At 49.6% G+C, this 19038-nt stretch overlaps 1 protein-coding gene across 2 annotated transcripts in view; it reads right to left on the reverse strand.

Annotated features, from left to right (window-relative positions):
- Positions 1 to 16657, reverse strand: part of OLFM2 (olfactomedin 2) — a 78838-nt gene extending 62181 nt beyond the window's left edge. For both annotated transcript variants that reach the window (XM_078360511.1, XM_002761717.7), the window contains exon 1: positions 16445 to 16657. In XM_078360511.1, the coding sequence (XP_078216637.1) occupies positions 16445 to 16507 (63 nt within the window). In that variant the 5' untranslated portion in view covers positions 16508 to 16657. The remainder of the gene's footprint in view (positions 1 to 16444) is intronic.
- Between the last annotated feature and the right edge of the window lie 2381 nt (positions 16658 to 19038).

Consider the following 19038-nt stretch of genomic DNA (forward strand, 5'->3'; position numbering starts at 1 on the left):
GCCTGGCCAACATGATGAAACTCCATCTCCACTAAAAATACACAAATTGGGCCGGGCGCGGTGGCTCAAGCCTGTAATCCCAGCAATTTGGGAGGCCGAGGCAGGTGGATCACGAGGTCAAGAGATCCAGACCATCCTGGTCAACATGGTGAAACCCCGTCTCTACTAAAAATACAAAAAAAAAAAAAAATTAGCTGGGCATGGTGGCGCGTGCCTGTAATCCCAGCTACTCAGGAGGCTGAGGCAGGAGAATTGCCTGAACCCAGGAGGCGGAGGTTGCGGTGAGCCAAGATCTCGCCATTGTACTCCACCCTGGGTAACAAGAGCAAAACTCCGTCTCAAAAAAAAAAAAAAATACACAAATTAGCCAGGAGTGGTGGCACATGCCTATAATCCCAGCTACTTGGGAGGCTGAGGCAGGAGAATGGCTTGAATTCAGGAAGCAGAGGTTGCAGTAAGGCGAGATTGCGCCACTGCACTCTAGTCTGGGCAACAAGAGCAAAAATTTGTCTCAAAATATAAATAAATACAGCCGAGTGCAGTGGCTCATTCCTGTAACCCCAGCACTTTGGGAGGCTGAAGCGGGCAGATCACAAGGTCAGGGGTTCTAAACTAGAACCCTGTAAACATGTAAAACCTCGTCTCTACTTAAAAATATAAAAATTAGCAGGATGTGGTGGTGCACACCTGTAATCCCAGCTACTTGGGAGGCTGAGGCAGGAGAATTGCTTGAACCCAGGAGGCAGAGTTTGCAGTGAACCGAAAGCATGCCATTGCACTCCAGCCTGAGCGACAGAGTGAGACTCCGTCTCAAAAAATAAATAAATAAAAATACATACATACATACATACATAAAAATAAATCCCCCTTCTCTGAAACATGTAGAGTGGTTTGTTTCCCTAACAAGACCCTCAGTGATATGGCGATCTTATCTAAAAGACCGTCCCTGGTCACCTCATCTACAATTGGAGCCCCCCACCACTCGGTCACTTACCCTACTTTAGTTCTTTTTTTACTGGTTTTGTTTTGAGATAGGGTCTTGCTCTGTTGCCCATGTTGGAGTGCAGTGGCACAATCTCTGCTCACTGCTACCTCCATCTCCTGGGTTCCAGTGATTCTCACCCCTCAGCCTCCTGAGTAGCTGGGTTTACAGGCACATGCCACCATGCCTGGCTAATTTTTGTATTTTTAGCAGAGATGAGATTTCACCATATTGGTCAGGCTGGTCTCGAACTCCTGACCTCTAGAGATCCGCCCACCTCGGCTTCCCAAAGTGCTGGGATTACAGGTGTGAGCCACCTTGCCTGGCCACTTTAGTTCTTTCATCATTTTTTATTTTTTAAGGCTGGGGGGCTAGAGAGTGTCTCACTCTGTTGCCCAGGCTGGAGTACAGTGGTGCAATCATAGGTCACTGTAACTTCAAACTCCTGGGCTCAAGTGATCCTCCCACTTCAGCCTCCAGAATAGCTGAGATTACAGAGGCACACCACCTTGCCCAGCTAATTTTTTAAGTTTTCTGTAAAGACGGAGTCTCACTATGTTGCCCAGGCTGGTCTCAAACTCTTGGGCTCAGGCAATCCACCTGCCTCAACCGCTCAAAACGCTGGGATTGTACACATGAGCCACCACACCAGAGCCTAAAAGCTTTTTGTAAAGACCCAACAATTCCATCTACCCAAGAGAAACCAAAGCATATGTCCGGGAAAAGACCTACACATGAATATTCATAGCAGCATTTGTCATAATGAACAATCCCAATACCCATCAACTGGTGAATGAATAAATACAAATGCGGTACATCCATACAACGGAATGCCCTTCAGCCATAAAAAAGAACATGCTCCTGATATATGCCACAATGTGGACAATCCCCAGAAACGTTTTGCTAAGTAAAAGGAGCCAGACACAAAAGGCCACCTAGCTTATAATTCTATTTATACAAAATGTCCAGGGAGAGGAAATCAATACAGACAGAAAGTAGACGAGAGATTGCCTGGAACTGGGGGTGGCAGTGAAGATGGAATGCAAATGGGCATGGGGACGTTCTGGGGGTGATGAAAATGTTCTGATATTGGATCAGGGTGATGGCTGCACAACTCTGTAAACTTACGAAAAGTCACTGAATTGCACGCTTACACAGGTGAATTTCATGGCCTGTAAATTATACCGCCATAAAACTGCTAAAAAGAGGAGATCCACCAGGTGTGGTAGCTCATGCCTGTCATCCCAGCACTTTGGGCTGCTGAAGTGGGAGAATTGCTTGAAGCCAAGAGTTCGAGACCAACCTGGGCAACACAGTGAGACCTCTTCTCTTCCAATTTTTTTGTTTGTTTGTTTTTGAGACAGAGTCTTGCTCTGTCACTCAGGCTGGAGTTCAGTGGCCCCATCTCGGCTCATTGCAACCTTCCCCTCCCAGTTCAAGTGATTCCCTTGCCTCAGCCTCCCTAGTAGCTGGGATTACAGGCACGCACCACCTCGCCTGGCTAATTTTTGTATTTTTAGTAGAGACAGGGTTTTGCTATGTTGGCCAGGCTGGTCTCGAACTCCTGACCTCAGGTGATCCACCTGCCTCAGCCTCCCAAAGTGCTGGAATTACAGGCATGAACCACCACACCTGGCCCCTGCCCAAAAAAAAAAAAAAAAAAAAAAAATCTTTTTTCTGAGACAGAGTCTTGCTCTGTCGTGTAGGTTGGAGTGCAATGGCAAGATCTTGGCTCACTGCAACCTCTGCCTCCAGGGTTTAAGTGATTCTGGTGCCTCAGCCTCCTGAGTAGCTGAGATTACAGATATTTGTGCCACCATGCCAGGCTAATTTTTGTATTATCTTTTTTAGTAGAGACAGGGTTTTGCCTTATTGGCCAGGCTGGTCTCAAACTCCTGACCTCAGGTGATCTGCCCACCTCTGCTTCCGCTTCCCAAAGTGCTGGGATTTTGATTACAAGTATGAGCCACCGCACCTGGCCCTACCTCCCAATTTTTTTTAAGTAGCTGGGCATGGTGGCATGTCTTTGTAGTCCCAGCTACTTGAAAGGCTAAGGAGGGAGGATTGCTTAAGCCCAAGAGTTGGAGGTTGCGATGAGCAATGATGGCACCACTGCGCTCCAGCCTGGGCAACAGACCAAGACCCTGTCTCTACCAAAGGGGGAGGCATTTTTTGTTTTTGAGACGGAGTTTCACTCTTGTTGCCTAGGCTGGAGTGCAATGGCGTGCTCTTGGCTCACCAAAAAAAAGCAATTCTCCTGCCTCAGCCTCCTTTCCCGCCCCCCGCCCCATTACTTCAAGAAGTCAGTCTCTTGAGTAGCTGGGATTACAGGCATGCACCACCACACCTGGCTAATTTTTTTTTTTTTTTTGAGACAGAGTTTCGCTCTTGTTACCCAGGCTGGAGTGCAATGGCGCGATCTCGGCTCACCGCAACCTCCGCCTCCTGGGTTCAGGCAATTCTCCTGCCTCAGCCTCCTGAGTAGCTGGGATTACAGGCACGTGCCACCGTGCCCAGCTAATTTTTTGTATTTTAGTAGAGACGGGATTTCACCATGTTGACCAAGATGGTCTGGATCTCTTGACCTCGTAATCCACCGGCCTCGGCCTCCCAAAGTGCTGGGATTACAGCCGTGAGCCACCATGCCCAGCCCTAATTTTGTATTTTTAGTAGAGATGGGGTTTCTCCATGTTGGTCAGGCTGGTATTAAACTCCCAACATCAGATGATCCGCCCACCTCGGCCTCTCAAAGTGCTGGGATTACAGGCGTGAGCCATGGTGCACAGCTGGGGGAGGCATTTTTAAACTTTCCTTGCAAGCTCCCTTTTTGAGGTGCCCTGCACTGTACTAACACGAGAGTAAGTGTCTCCTTAAATTTTGAGCCCAAGATTCCTTCCTTACATCACCCTGGTCCTATCAATGATGTACCCATGGTCAGAAATGAGAGATTATTTACTTTTCACCCCCCCCTTCCCTATCCAAACCAGCACCACAGCCAGCTAATCCTGATGCAGAAATATCTCAAGAAAGTGACCCTCTTCCCCATCATCTTCACTGTAGGCATCACACTAATAAGCCACTGAAAAAAGTTTCTTCTGGGACCAGGTGCGGTGGCTCATGCCTGTAATCCCAGCACTTTGGGAGGCTGAGGTGGGTGGATCACAAGGTCAAGAGATCCAGACCATCCTGGCCAACACGGTGAAACCGCATCTCTACTAAAAATACAAAAAACTTAGCTGGGCGTGGTGGCAAGTGCCTGTAGTCCCAGCTACTCAGGAGGCTGAAGCAGGAGAATCACTTGAACCCGGGAGGCAGATGTTGCAGTGAGCCAAGATCATGCCATTGCATTCTAGCCCGGGCAACAAGAGAGAAACTCAGTCTAAAAAAAAAAAAAGAAATTTAGCTGGGCGTGGTGCATGCCTGCAATCTCAGCTACTTGGAAGGCTGAGGCAGGAGAATCATTTGCACCTGGGAGATGGAGGTTGCAGAGGTCACACCACTGCATTCCAGCCTGGATGACACAGTGAGACTCCATACCCACAAAAAAAAAAATTTCCCTTGAAATTCCCAGGAGGTAAAAATTTCATAACTGTAGGAAAAATATCAATAATTGCTGAGATTTAGCACTATCCTGTGCCAGACACCATTGGCAGCAAAGTACGTGTCATAACTCATTTAACCCTCAGAATACCCCTATGCAACAGACAGAACTATAATTCCCTCTTGTTTGTTTTGGGGTTTTCTTTGTTGTTGTTTTGAAACAGGGTTTTGCCTACCCTGTCACCCAGGCTAGACTGCAGCCTCAACCTCCCCGGCTTGAGATCGTCCTGCCTCAAACTCCCAAGTAGCTGGGAACTACAGCACATGCCACCATACTTGGCTAATTTTTTTTTTATATTTATTTTTGGTAGACACATTGTTGCCACATTGCCCAGGTTGGTCTCGAACTTCTGGGCTCAAGCCATCCCCTTGTCTCAGCTTTCTACAATGCTGGGAAGATAGGCGCGTGGGCCACTGCGCCCAGCTAGGCAAAGATTTTTAAAACAGGACACGAACAAGCACTAGCCATAAAAGAAAAAATGATTTGAACCACATTAAAATTAAGAAATCCTGGCTGAGTGCAGTGGCTCACACCTGTAATCCCAGCACTTTGGGAGGCTGAGGCGGGAGGATCACCTGAGGTCAGGAGTTCAAGACCAGTCTGGCCAATATGCCGAAACCCCATCTCTACTAAAAATATAAAAATTAGCTGGGCGTGGTGGCATGTGCCTACAGTCCCAGCTTCTCAGGAGGCTGACGCACAAGAATCGCTTGAACCCGGGAGGCGGAGGTTGCAGTGAACCAAGATCACACCACTCAATTCCAGCCTAGGAGACAGAGTGAGACACCATCTCTGTCTTTTTTCTTTTTTGTAGAGATGGGCCTGGGCTGAAGCCATCCTTCCACCCTGGCCACCCAATGTACCAGGATTACAGGCGTGAGCCACTGCACCCAGCCTGACAACATACTTTAGTTACCGGACACGCACCTTCCCCGCTGAGGTCCAATGAGATGCGCTGTTCTTGCTTCAGCTCTGAAACTACACGCAAGCGTCTTTTTTACGCTCCATTTAGTGCCAAGCTTTTCATATTTTTGTGCTGTTTGTTGATGACTTTGCTATCTTCAGTGGCCCCCACGCATGGTGCCAAAGTGTAGTCTAGTGTTTCAAAGTGCAAGAAGGCTGTGATGTGTCTCATGGAGAAAAAAACGTGTTAGAGAAGCTTCGTTCAGGCATCAGATCTAGTGCTATTGGCCGGGAGTTCAATGTTAATGAATCAAAAAAAATATATATGGTATATATATATCTGATTTATATATATACATATGATACTCCAGAAACACACATAACACAAAGTTATGGCTGGGCGCCATGGCTTATGCCTGTAATCCCAGCACTTTGCGAGGCTGAGGCAGGCGGGTGGTTTGAGCCCAGGAATTCGAGACCAGCCTGGGCAACACAGTGAAATCCCCATCTCTACAAAAAATTCACCAGGCGTGGCCATGTGTATTCCCAGCTACTAGGGGTTTTGGGAGGCTGAGGTGGGAGAATGGCTTGGGTCCAGAAGGCGGAGGCTGCAGTGAGCCGAGATCACACCACTGCACTCTAGCCTGGCTGACAGGGTGAGACCCTGTTTGAACAAAACAAAACAAAACAAAACAAGTTATATATTATTCAGTTGCCAAAAACGTTGTGGTCAGAAGCTTTCAGACAGAAATAACAGGTGTTGGTGAGGAAATGGAAAAATAGGAACCCTTTGTAAAATAGTGCACCTGCTGTGGAAAATATTATTGTACTTCCTCAAAAACTTAAAGCAGAGTTACTTTTGTTTTTGAGACAGGATCTTACCCTGTCACTCAGGCAGTGGTATAATCATGGCTCACTGTAGCCCTGACCTCCCGGGCTCAAGTGATCCTCCCACCTCAGCCTCCCAAGTACCTGGGACCACAAGCACAGCTAATTCTTGTATTTGTTGTGGAGACAGGGTTCGCCATGTTGCTAAAGCTGGTCTCAAACTCCTGGGCTCGAGCAATCCGCCCACCTCAGCCTCCTAATTGCTGGGATTACAGGTGTGAGCCGCCATGCCTGGCCCAGCAACACCACTTCTGAATATGTACACAAAAGAATTGAATCCAGTGTCTCAAAGAGATATTTGTACAGCCATGATCATAGCAGTATCATTCAAAAAAGCCTAAAGGTGAAAACAAACAGGCCATGTGTGGGGGCTCACACCTGTAATCCCAGCACTTTGAGAGGCTGACGTGAGGGGGATTGCTTCAGGCCATGAATTCAAGACCTGCTTGAGCAAGATGACAAGACCCCATCTCTACAAAACAAATGAGCGACTGGGCACAGTGGCTCACACCTGAAATCCTAGCACTTTGGGAGGCCCAGGTGGATGGATCACGACATCAGGAGTTCAAGACCAGCCTGGCCAAGATGGTGAATCCCTATTTTGACTAAAAATACAAAAAAATAGCCAGGCATAGTGGTGGCCACCTGTAATCCAAGCTACTTAGGAGGCTGGGGCAGAGAACTGCTTGAACTCAGGAAGCAGAGGTTGCAGTGAGCAGAGATTGTGCCACTGCACTCCAACCTGGGCAACAGAGGGAGACCCTGTCTCAAAAGAAAAAAAAAAAAAAAATTTGTGGCCAGGCGTGGTGGCTCACGCCTATAATCCAAGTACTTTGGAGGCCAAGGTGGGCAGATCACCTGAGGTCAGGAGTTCAAGACCAGCCTGACCAACATACCCCATCTTAAAAAAATAAATAAATAAAAAGTTAAAAAAATTGAAAAAAAGAAAATTTAAAAAAAAATGTAAGAATTAGCCAGGTGTGATGGCATGCACCTGTAGTCCCAGCTACTCGGGAGGCTGAGGTGACACGATTCCTTGAGCTCAGCAGATCAAGGCCACAGTGAGCTATGATGGTGCCATCGCACTCCAGCCTGAGTGACAGAAAGATACCTCATCTCTAAAATTAAAATTTTTAATATATATAAAATAGAGGCTGGCGTGGTGGCTCATGCCTATAATCCCAGCACTTTGGGAGGCCGAGGCGGGTGGATCACAAGGTCAAGAGATCGAGACCATCTTGGTCAACAAGGTGAAACCCCGTCTCTACTAAAAATACAAAAATTAGCTGGGCATGGTGGTGTGCGCCTGTAGTCCCAGCTACTCGGGAGGCTGAGGCAGGAGAATTGCTTGAACCCAGAAGGCGGAAGGTGCAGTGAGCCGAGATTGTGCCATTGCACTCCAGTCTGGGTAACAACAGCGAAACTGTCTCAAAAAAAAAAAAAAAAAAAAAAAAATAGAAATGGGGTTTCACCATGTTGGCCAGGCTGGTCTTGAACTCCTGACCTTAGGTGATCCACCCGCTTTGGCCTCCCAAAGTGTTTGGATTACAGGCATGAGCCACCGTGCCCAGCCCAAAACTTTTTTTTTAAAGGTGAAAACAACCCAGTGTCTATCTATTGATGAATAAAGGATAAATAAAATGTAGTATATCCATAAAATGGAATATGATTCAGCCTTTAAAAGGACAGAAATTTGCCGGGCGTGGTGGCTCACGCCTATAATCCCAGCACTTTGGGAGGCCGAGGCAGGTGGATCACGAGGTCAAGAGATCCAGACCATCCTGGTCAACAAGGTGAAACTCCGTCTCTACTAAAAATACAAAAAATTAGCTGGGCATGGTGGCGCGTGCCTGTAATCCCAGCTACTCAGGAGGCTGAGGCAGGAGAATTGCTTGAACCCAGGAGGCGGAGGTTGTGGTGAGCCGAGATCGTGCCATTGCTCTCCAGCCTGGGTAACAACAGCGAAACTCCATCTCAAAAAAAAAAAAAAGGACAGAAATTCTAGGCTGGGTGTGGTGGCTCACACCTATAATCCTATCACTTTGTAAGGTTGAGGTAGGAGGATCACTTGAGGTCAGGAGTTCAAAACCAGCCGGGCCAACATGGTGAAACCCTGTCTATACTAAAAATACGAAAAAAAATTAGCCAGGTATGGTGGCACGTGCCTGTCAGCTACTTGGGAGGCCGAGGCAGGATTGCTTGAACCCAGGAGGCGGAGGTTGCAGTGAGCCGAGATTATCCCACTGCACTCCAGCCTGGGCGACAGAGCGAGCCTGTCTCAAAAAAAAAAAAAAAAGGATGGAAATTCTGACACATGCTACGACATGGATGAATCTTGAGGACATTATGCTAAGAGGTATATACCAGACACGATAAAGACAAATACTGTGTGGTTCCACTCATGAGGTCCCTAGAGCCATCAGGTTCATAGAGACAGAAAGTAGAATGGTGGGTGCCAGGGGCTGAGGGAGGGGTGTGGGGAGTTAGTGTTTCATGGGGGCGGAGTTTCAGTTTTGCAAGTTGCATAACGATGTTAGTGTATTTAACATTACTGAACTGTACACCTAAAAAATGACTAAGGTGATACATTTTATATTATGTATATTTTACCACAATTAAAAATTTTTAAAGTCTTCCATTTAAACACACACCCTCTTCTGTGAGTCACTATTACCAGCTCAATAAATTCTAGGCCAAGTGCAGTGGCTCCTGCCTCTAATCCCAGCACTTTGGGAGGCTGAGGAGGGAGACCTTATGAGCCAAGGAGTTCAAGACCAGCCTGGACAATACAGTGAGACCCTGTCTCTAGAAAAAATTTTTAAAAATTATGTGGGCATGGTGGCACATGCCTGTGGTCCCAGTGACTCAGGTGGCTGGGGTGGGAGGATTGCCTGAACACAGGAGTTTGAGGCTGCAGTGAGTTGTGACCACACCACTGCACTCCAGCCTGAGCAACAGGGCAAGAATGAATCTCTAAAAATAAATAGATAGGGCTGTGCATGGTGGCTGATGCCTGTAATCCCAGCACTATGGTAGCCCAAGGCAGGCAGATCACGAGGTCAGGAGTTTGAGACCAGCCTGGCCAACATGGTGAAACCCCGTCTCTACGAAAAATACAAAAAATTAGCTGGGCATGGTGGCGCGTGCCTGTAATCCTGGCTACTCAGGAGGCTGAGGCAGGAGAATTGCCTGAACCCAGGAGGTGGAGGTTGCGGTGAGCCAAGATCATGCCATTGCACTCCAGCCTGAGTAACAAGTGCGAAACTCCGTCTCAAAAAAAAAATAAATAAAATAAATAAAAATAAATATAAAAATAATAAAAAATAAAATAAACACATGAAAACAGCACATTAATGCCTCCCAAGCGTTGACACTGAATCCTGGAGCTACAAAGTCACTACTCACACCGGCCATTAGGCTCATCAGAAATCCACACATACCCATATGGTTGGCCTACATGGATACAGTCACTGGTGTGATGATGACACAAGCATGTCCCTCTGCTCATGGTCCCTGAACATGCACACAGCCACGAAACATACACACACACACGACGCCACAGACACATGCCTGGGGACAAAATTAGAGTGAGTAGAATTGTGCAAGTGCAGAGGTGGAGCCACATTTATTTAAAATTTTGATTTTGTTCATCATGGATTTCTTTTGCATTAATTTAGACTTTCTTAAAATGTTCCATTAAAATATTTTAGTTACTGGGTTTTTTTTTTTTTTTTTTGCATCCCCTTAAATTTTGCATGATAGGCCGGGCGGGGTGGCTCAAGCCTGTAATCCCAGCACTTTGGGAGGCCGAGGCGGGTGGATCACGAGGTCAAAAGATCGAGACCATCCTGGTCAACATGGTGAAACCCCGTCTTTACTAAAAATACAAAAAATTAGCCGGGCATGGTGGCACGTGCCTGTAATTCCTGTTACTTAGGAGGCCAAGGCAGGAGAATTGCCTGAACCCAGGAGGTGGAGGTTGCAGTGAGCCGAGATCGCGCCATTGCACTCCAGCCTGGGTAGCAAGAGCTAAAACTCCGTCTAAAAAAAAGCTGGGCGAGGTGGCTCACGCCTGTAATCCTAGCACTTTGGGAGGCTGAGGTGGGTGGATCACCTGAGGTCAGGAGTTCAAGACCAGCCTGGCCATCATGGTGAAACCCCATTTAAAAAAAAATTTTTTTTTGCACGATAGCTGAATACTGTACCATGTACCTGTCATTCTAGCTATTCAGGAGGCTAAGGCAGAAGAATCACGTGAGCCCAGGAGTTGGAGGCTCCAGTGAGGTCTGATTACACCACTGCACTCCAGCATGCATACCCCGTCACAGAAATAGGCCGGGCACAGTGCTTCATGCCTGTAATCCCAGCACTTTGGGAGGCCAAGGTAGGCGGATCATCTGAGGTCAGGAGTTCGGGACCAGCCTGGCCAACGCGGTGAAACCCTGTCTCTACTAAAAATACAAATAAATAAATAAAAATTAGCCAGGCGTGGTGATGCACGCCTGTAATTCCAGCTACTTGGGAGGCTGAGGCAGGAGAATCACTTGAATCCAAGAGGCAAAGATTACAGTGAGCTGAGATTGCACCACTGACCTCCAGTCTGGGCAGCACAGCAACAACACTCCATCTCCAAAAACTCATCATCATCATCATCATCATCATCATCAAATTTTAAGCATGTTTGCACCCACGGCGAGCATCTCACCTGTTTTACCCTGACCTGGGCACCCCCATCCCACATACTCACATGCAAACCCACAGGTGCAAAACCACATACCTTCACCCACCTTAGTCACAGAGACGCACAGCGTCCCTGAACAAACCTCATTCTACCACTAGATGGCGCTCAAGCTCCACAATATTAAACACAGCCCCCACGTGTTACACTAACTCAGTCTTTAAATCTCCTTTTACTTCCCTCCCCTGGAACATTTACATGCTCTAAAGGAGCCCCAGGTGAACAGCGTCTTGCCCCTAAATAGCAGTGCCCTATCAGGGTGGAATTTCAGGCACGGGTAAAGAAGATGGGTTTTCTTTCTTTGTTTTTTTATGGAGACAGGGTCTCACTGTGTTACCCAAGCTGGAGTGCAGTGGTGCAATCATAGCTCACGGCAGCCTTGAACTCCCAGGCTCAAGTGATCCTCATACCTCATCCTCCTGAGTAGAACTACCAGCCTGGCCAACTTTTTACAAAGTTACTGTAAAAACCGGGCACGGGGGCTCACACCTGTAATCCCAGCACTTTAGGAGGCTGAGGCAAGTGGACCACTTGAGGTCAGGAGTTCGAGACCAGTCTGGTCAACATGGTGAAACCCTATCTCTACTAAAAATACAAAAATTAGCTGGATGTGGTGGCTCACCCCTGTAGTCCCAGCTACTGGGGAGGCTGAGGCACAAGAATCTTGTGATCCTGGGAGGCAGAGGTTACAGTGAGCTGAAATAATCACACCTCTATACTCCGCATGGGTGACAGAACAAGACTCCATCTCAAAAATAAAAAAAAAAAGAAAGAGAAAGTTATTGTAGAGATGGGATCTTGCTGTATTGCTAAGGCTGGTCTCAAACTCCTGGCCTCAAGAGACCCTCTGGCTTTGGTCTCCCAAAATGCTGGGATCACAGGTGTCAACCATCACACCTGGCCTGAAGAATAGGTTTTCTTGGTGCCTTTGATCCAGGAGCAAGTGTTCCTCTGATACTCTCTTGATAGAAGAATCATGTGGTTTGAGAAAGAAAGACACTCTGTGTGTGTGATGGGGTCCATCCATTCATTCAGCAGGTATTTCTTGAGCATTTACATGTGTCAGCCTCTGTTCTAGACACTGGAGAAACAACAAAGCTGGCTGAACCCTGATAAACTGCCGCTCTAGTGGGGAAATAAGACAATGACTGAATAGAAGAATCATAGAAATGTGGAAACGAGGGTATAGAAATGTGGAAAGAAAAATATGGCTGGGCACGGTGGCTCACACCTGTAATCCCAGCACGTTGGGCAGCAGATCACCTGAGATCAGGAGACCAGCCTGGCCAACGTGGTGAAATCCCATCTACTAAAAATACAAAAAAACTAGCCAGGCATGGGGTGGCATGTGCCTGTAGTCTCAGCTACTCAGGAGGATGAGGCAGGAGAATCGCTTGAACCCGTGAGGCAAAGGTTGCAGTGAGCCGAGATCATGCCACTGCACTCCAGCCTGGGCACAGAGTGAGACTCAGTATCAAAAAATGCAAGCAAAAAAAAAAAAAAAAAAAGAAGAAAGAAAAGAAAAATAACATGGAGTAAGCCCTCAGAGAGGGGCAGAAGGGGACTATTTTACCTAGCTGTCCAGGATGGGCCTCTTGGAGGTGACATTTAAGCAGAAATCAGAGATAGTTACTGGGGGGAACAGTGTTGCAGGAAGAGGGAACTTCGAACTTGATGTTCCCTCTTCCTGCAACACTCCCTGAGGCACATTATCTGAACTGAATTATTCCCTCTCCCCATCCTCTGCAGGCCCCAGGAAAGAGTTGGCCCCAAACCCAGATAGTGCCAATGATGTAGCTAGATCTGAGGGAGGACTTCCCAGGGATCAGGAAGGCATCTTTTCCGTAAGGAAAATAGTGGGGCTTAGAACTATCAAGCTCTCTCGTAACCCCAAGTGTCTCCCAGGCCAGAACCGAGAACATTTTGGATAGACCCTGGATGGATGGACAATGCCTCTGACAGGCCCTGCTTTCCTGCTCTCTGGGTCAAATCCAAACTTCTGCCTACAGCTTACAAGTTCCTAAGTGGTCTGGGTTCCCCGGTCTCATCTCCCCCCACCTCCTCATTACTCACTCCTCTCCAGGCACACCAGCATCCACACTGCTCCTGAAACTCACCAAGCTTATTCTTACCTCAGGGTCTTTGCAACTTCTGTTCCTCCCACCTTGAATGCTCTTCCCCTGGACACTCACAAGGCTCTCTCTTACCTCCTTCAGATGTCACCTCCTTAGATACACATTCTCTGACCACACCAGCTCAAATAGCCCCCACGCTCTTATTTTATTTATTTATTTGTTTGTGTGTTTGTTTGAGACAGTCTTGATCTGTTGCCCAGGCTGGAGTGCAGTGGCATAACCTCAGCTCGCTGCAAGCTCCACCTCCTGAGTTCAAGCAATTCTCCTGCCTCAGCCTCCCGAGTAGCTAGGACTACAGGGGTGCACCATGCCCAGTTAATTTTTGTATTTTTAGTAGAGACGGGGTTTCACCACATTGGCCAGGCTGGTCTCAAACTCCTGACCTCAAGCAATCCACCCACTTCGGTCTCCCAAAGTTCTGGGATTATAAGCATGAGCCTCTGTGCCTGGCTGCTATCACTCTAATCTTTTTTTTTTTTGAGACGGAGTTTTGCTCTTGTTGCCCAGGCTGGAGTGCAGTGGCATGAACTTGGCTCACCACAACCTCTGCCTCCTGAGTTCAAGGGATTCTCCTGCCTCAGCCTCCAAAGTAGCTGGGATTACAGGCATACACAACCACACCCGGCTAACTTTGTATTTTTAGTAGAGATGGGGTTTCACCATTTTGGTCAGGCTGGTCTGGAAATCCTGACCTCATGATCCGCCTGCCTCGGCCTCCCAAAGTGCTGGGATTACAGGGGTGAGCTACCACGCCTGGCCTAATCTTCTATACCTTAACTGTTATTCTTCATGCCACCTGCATTGTATTATATGTGTATTTAGTCGTTGACACTATCACACAGTTATTCTGTTATTTTCCGTCTCCTCTGCTAGGTCAACTCCGGAAGAGCAGATATTTGACTCGGTCGGTGGCTGTATGACCAGTGCATAATCATATCTGTTCACTGAATGGATTAGTGAGTGATTTCTAGGAAGAATCCCCGGGCCCATCAGGGACAGGGAAGAAGTCTTTGGAAAGGGATGGAGGTCGCGAAGAGGGGGCAGAGCATTCTTTCTGCAGATCCCTTCTTTCCCTGGGGTGCCAGGCTGGGTGGGCCAACACCAAGGGGGTGTATGGGGCGCCGGCGCTGTTTCACAACAATGTAGTTCCCGCGGTAGCCGCCTGGAGACACTGCAGCCTGCAGCAGGATTCCACCAGCCCCGCCCTAATGGATTACCTCATTTGGCCACGCCCCCGTTATCCTTTAGCCCCGCCTCCAATGACCTTGCTAGCCCCGCCCCCAAGCAACTCCGCCCAGCCCTGGGGGGCTGTAGGATTCACTCTCCAATTGCACCTCTGGCTGCAAACTCTGGCACCCTAGCCAATGTTGGTGAGAAGGCAGAAAATCTAGGGTCCCCCTAGCAGGGGGTGGAGGAGAGAAACCCCAGGGAGGTGGCTCCAAGGATAATTCAACCTGATTCCTGGTTCATTTTTTTTTCCAGAGGTTTCTCGAGTGTATGCCTCTTTTGCTCTCTTGTCTCTCTCAGCTGTGTCTCTTTGCTTCTCTCGGGCTCACACATCCATTGAGTACCTACTGTGTGCGGCCTGATGCCTGGCGCTGGGTACACTCCCTATCCCACCCAGTGCGTGGGTGCTGAGATTCGTGGGGAAACGGAGGAGCGAGGAAGGCGACCCCACAACCTCTCCTCGTGGCCTGGAAATCCTTCTATCTGGAGTCTAACCTCCATTCCTCCTAACATCCCCCTCCGGATGAGTACAAGGGTCTGATTCTTTTCTTGATTGAGGAAAGGGAAGGTGCCCAGATTGCCTTTCTTCTTTGTATCTACCTAAAAAACCAGAGCCTTCACGGACGCTCTCCACACGTATGGAGTGGATTGTTTAACAAGAGGGTAATCGTGTGGGCTCAGGAGCCAGACTGCCTTGGTTCAGTCCCACCTCTGTCACTCTAGAGCTTGAGCAAGTGATTTAACTTTCTGTGCCTCAGTTTCCCCATCTATAAAACGAGGGTATCCTAGTAGAGAGGAGGCAGAGGGGGTTAAATGCCTTAGTGTTAAATGTCTATGTGAGGGGTGCTGTGTGGTTGAAACAGCACCCCTCACATAAGCATGAATGATCACTGTTATAATGACTATTTTATTATTTTTGATCCCAGCTTCCCTGTGAACTCCTACAGATCTGAGAACTTGGGGGTGCTCTCAACCCCAAGATGGAGGAGGAGAGGGGCTTTCCAATAGCAAAAGAGAGCCTGGATGCCCCACATTTTGCAAGGCTCCCTGAACGTGCCCAAGAGAGGGGTGCCATGTGGAGAGAGACCTGCTTCTGTAAGGGCATGAATGGTGTGTTTGAGGCACCAAGAGACACACACACACGTGCATGGATGAACACGTTTGCACACACAGCGCTTGCACACACACACACACACACACACACACACCCTTTTAGAGTGATTTACCCAAAGGCACAGAATAGCACATGCTCACTCCAAGGATTTCACACAGCCACACACCTGGCCACACACGTATTGTACAACACCCAGTCATCTGGAGTCAGTCATGAGGACACGGTCACACACAGACTCTGTCTCACGTACCGATCACACCCCAACTCATGCACTAGTTGGACAACCCCCTCCCCCCGGCTACGGCCACACACACAAACTCCCCCCGCCCCGCCGTCACACCCAACCACGACACAAAGACACACACGTTTACCCTGCACCCCCACAGCATTTCACACTAGTCCCCGTCAGTCACCCTCACGTGAGTCCCGCCCCCAGCCCCACACTGGGGGGGCAGGCGAGGAGTGGGGGGCTTCGGAAACTGGGCGTCTCGGCCCCGATGAGAAAGTCAAGGGTAAGCGACCACCCCGCTCCAGGGCCCCCCGAAGTTTCCCTCCCAACCCCATTCAGCTCCAGTGAGATGGCGGGGTGGGGGCTCCAGGTCATGGAGGGGTTGAGAACCCCAAAGATGCCACCCCCTCAAGGCAGCTCAGCTTGAGGCTGGATTTGAAGCCCCCCTTGTCCTCTCCCAAGCCAGAGAGTGCACGTCGCGGCCCCTCCCCCGCTGCGACCCCGGACCCTCGCCGCCCAGCAGCTGGGGGGCTCGTGGAGCCTCCCGACCCCGTTTCTCCTGGAACCCTCCGCGCCCCCCTCCCTCCCGGAGCCGCCCGCGCCCGCACCTGCCCGCCGGGCCCCTACCTGTCCGGCCAGGCCTGAGCACAGCAGCAGCAGCAGCGGCGGGGGGACCGTGAGCGGCCACATGACGCGCCCCCGGCCCGGCGTCCCGACCCCCGCCCGCCCTAGCGGCGCCTCGGCGCGGGGACCGCCACTAGGCGCGACCCCGCCCGCCCGGCCGGGGCGACCCTGAGCCGCCGCCTCCCCCCGCCTAGCCGGCGGCCGGGATTCCGCCCCACCCCCGCCCCCTAGCTCGCTCGGAGTCTTTGTTGCGGGCTCCGCCCCCCGCCCCGCCCCCAGCTCCTCCTCAGGAGCAGCTCCAGCAGGGTCGGGTTGGGGGGGCCGCGGGACGGGGAAGTGGGGGAGCCACTACCGGCGAGGGGACCTGAGGACAACACTCGGCAGCGCCCCCCAACCCCCAGGCCATTCCGGGAGCGGGTCGCGGAGGTGGGGGAGGGGTGCCCGTCACGTGTTTGTAAATTTCACCCTCCAGGGGGCATTTCCCACCTTGCAGGAGGGAGGGGGATGAATGGTTGGGAGAGAAGAGTAGGAGGAAGGCCTGGTAGCAGAGAAGAGAAATGAAGAACGCCCCCTCCCTAGAAACTCAAGAGTCAACAGGGAAACTGAGGCAGGGTCTGAACTTGGAAGTTGGAGGAGGAGTCAATGCCAGGACAAGAGGGGCGGGGCAGAGATGGAGACCGGGAATAAGAGGAAAAAATTGGGGTTGTGGGAACAGGAGACCGAGAAACAGACAAGAGGCAGATAGAGATGGCCACGTGGGTGGGCCTGGCCCCCAAAGTGGGCGTCTCCTTTTCACTTTCCCCGGGCGCCCCATTCCCCCATCGGCCCTCCTGCTGGAAGCCTCCCCGCCTCCGCCACACCTGGAAGAGTTTCTCCTCGCTCCTGTTTCAATAGCCCAAGATGAAAGACCACATCCCCTGAGAGAATCAAAATATTAACACCGCCTCCACGCTAAGCCATTTGCATATGAAGGGCGTCCTTGTCTTGCCTCTCTTTCCGGAGGCTTTCCAGCCTTTCTCTGCCTCTCACTCCTCCAAAAGTGTCCCTAGTCGTCTTCCTTCCCATAACCCCTCCTGGCATTCGGATGTGTTGGGGGGGCGGGGTGGAGGACAAGTAAGTCAGATTAGAAGGAAATCGAGCACAAAATATGCGAGACGGGAAGCCTGGCAATTTTGTGACCCTGATACCAGTGGGCTAGGAGAGGTCTCCCCAGACGCTGGTGAGACCTCGACCCCAGCTGATGTCTAGGCTCTTGATACCGTCGCAAGAATGAATTCAAGGAGGAATCAGAAAACAATGAAAGATCGGAGATTTTTTGTTAAGGAAAAAGTCTACACTTAAGAAAAGGGAGGCTGGGCGTGGTGGCTCACGCCTGTAATCCCAGCACTTTGGGAGGCCGAGGTGGGCATATCACCTAAGGTCGGGAGTGTGAGACCAGCCTGACCAACATGGAGAAATCCTGTCTCTACTAAAAATACAAAATTAGCTGGATGTGGTGGCTCACGCCTGTAATCCCAGCTACACGGGAGGCTGAGACAGGAGAATCACTTGAACAAGGTGGAGGTTGTGGTGAGCCGAGATCTCGCCATTGCACTCCAGCCTGGGCAACAAGAGCAAAATTCTGTCTCCAAAAAAAAAAAGAAAGAAAGAAAAGAAAAGGGAGTGGGCGTACTCAAGAGAGAGATGTGCAAGGTGGTTTGGGGGTGCCACCTGTAGGTGTCCCTTTAGCCAAGGGACAGAATATTCATGAAAACTGGAAAAATAGGTGGAGTGTGGTGCCACCCATCTTTACACCCAATTTGGGTGTCCCTGGAACTGTCACAGGTGCTGGTGGGTGGGTAATTTAGTATTCTAATGAATTCATAATGAGATCCTAGGTGAAACCTAGGTAGAACCCAGCACCATATTGGGTCCAGTAGGTCTTGGCCAGCTTGGTCCACACCTGGTTTTCAGTGTCTTATCAGCCCATAGCCTCTGGTCATGTGAAATGGCTGCCTGTGACAGCCTGTATCATTCCTGTCTCGGATAAAAGATGTTATTGATGGTTTTGTCAGGTCAATGAGAAAGCGCTTGGTGTCCCACAGACCTCGGTTCAACCCTGGTGCTGCCACTTCTTGGCCATGTGACCTCAGGGAAAAGGCTTTCCCTCTCTTAGAAGCCCTGTTTTCTGCAGTTATTGGGAGACATCTGTGACTCTAAGCAAAGAGAGCACCTAGCCAGCACTCACTCCCCAGCATGCATTGCAACAACCAACCATGTGCTGGATTGAGGACATTCATCATGGGATATGGACATAAAATAGAGTCCGAGCCTAGGAAGACATCCCATTTATTCTTCTCTCTCTCTCTCTCTCTCTCTCTCTCTTTTTTTTTTTTTTTTTTTTTTTTTGCAGTGGCTCAATCTTGGCTCACTGCAACCTCCACCTTCCGGGTTCCAGGGATTCTCCTGCCTCAGCCTTTCAAGTAGCCGGGATTACAGGCACCTACCACCATGCCTGGCTAATTTTTTGTATTTTCAGTAGAGACAGAGTTTCATCATTGGCCAGGCTGATCTCGAGCTCCCAAACTCAGGTGATCCGCCTGCCTCACCCTCCTAAA

This window comes from Callithrix jacchus, chromosome 22 (genome assembly GCF_049354715.1).
Source record: "Callithrix jacchus isolate 240 chromosome 22, calJac240_pri, whole genome shotgun sequence".
Classification (NCBI taxonomy): Eukaryota; Metazoa; Chordata; class Mammalia; order Primates; family Cebidae; genus Callithrix; species Callithrix jacchus.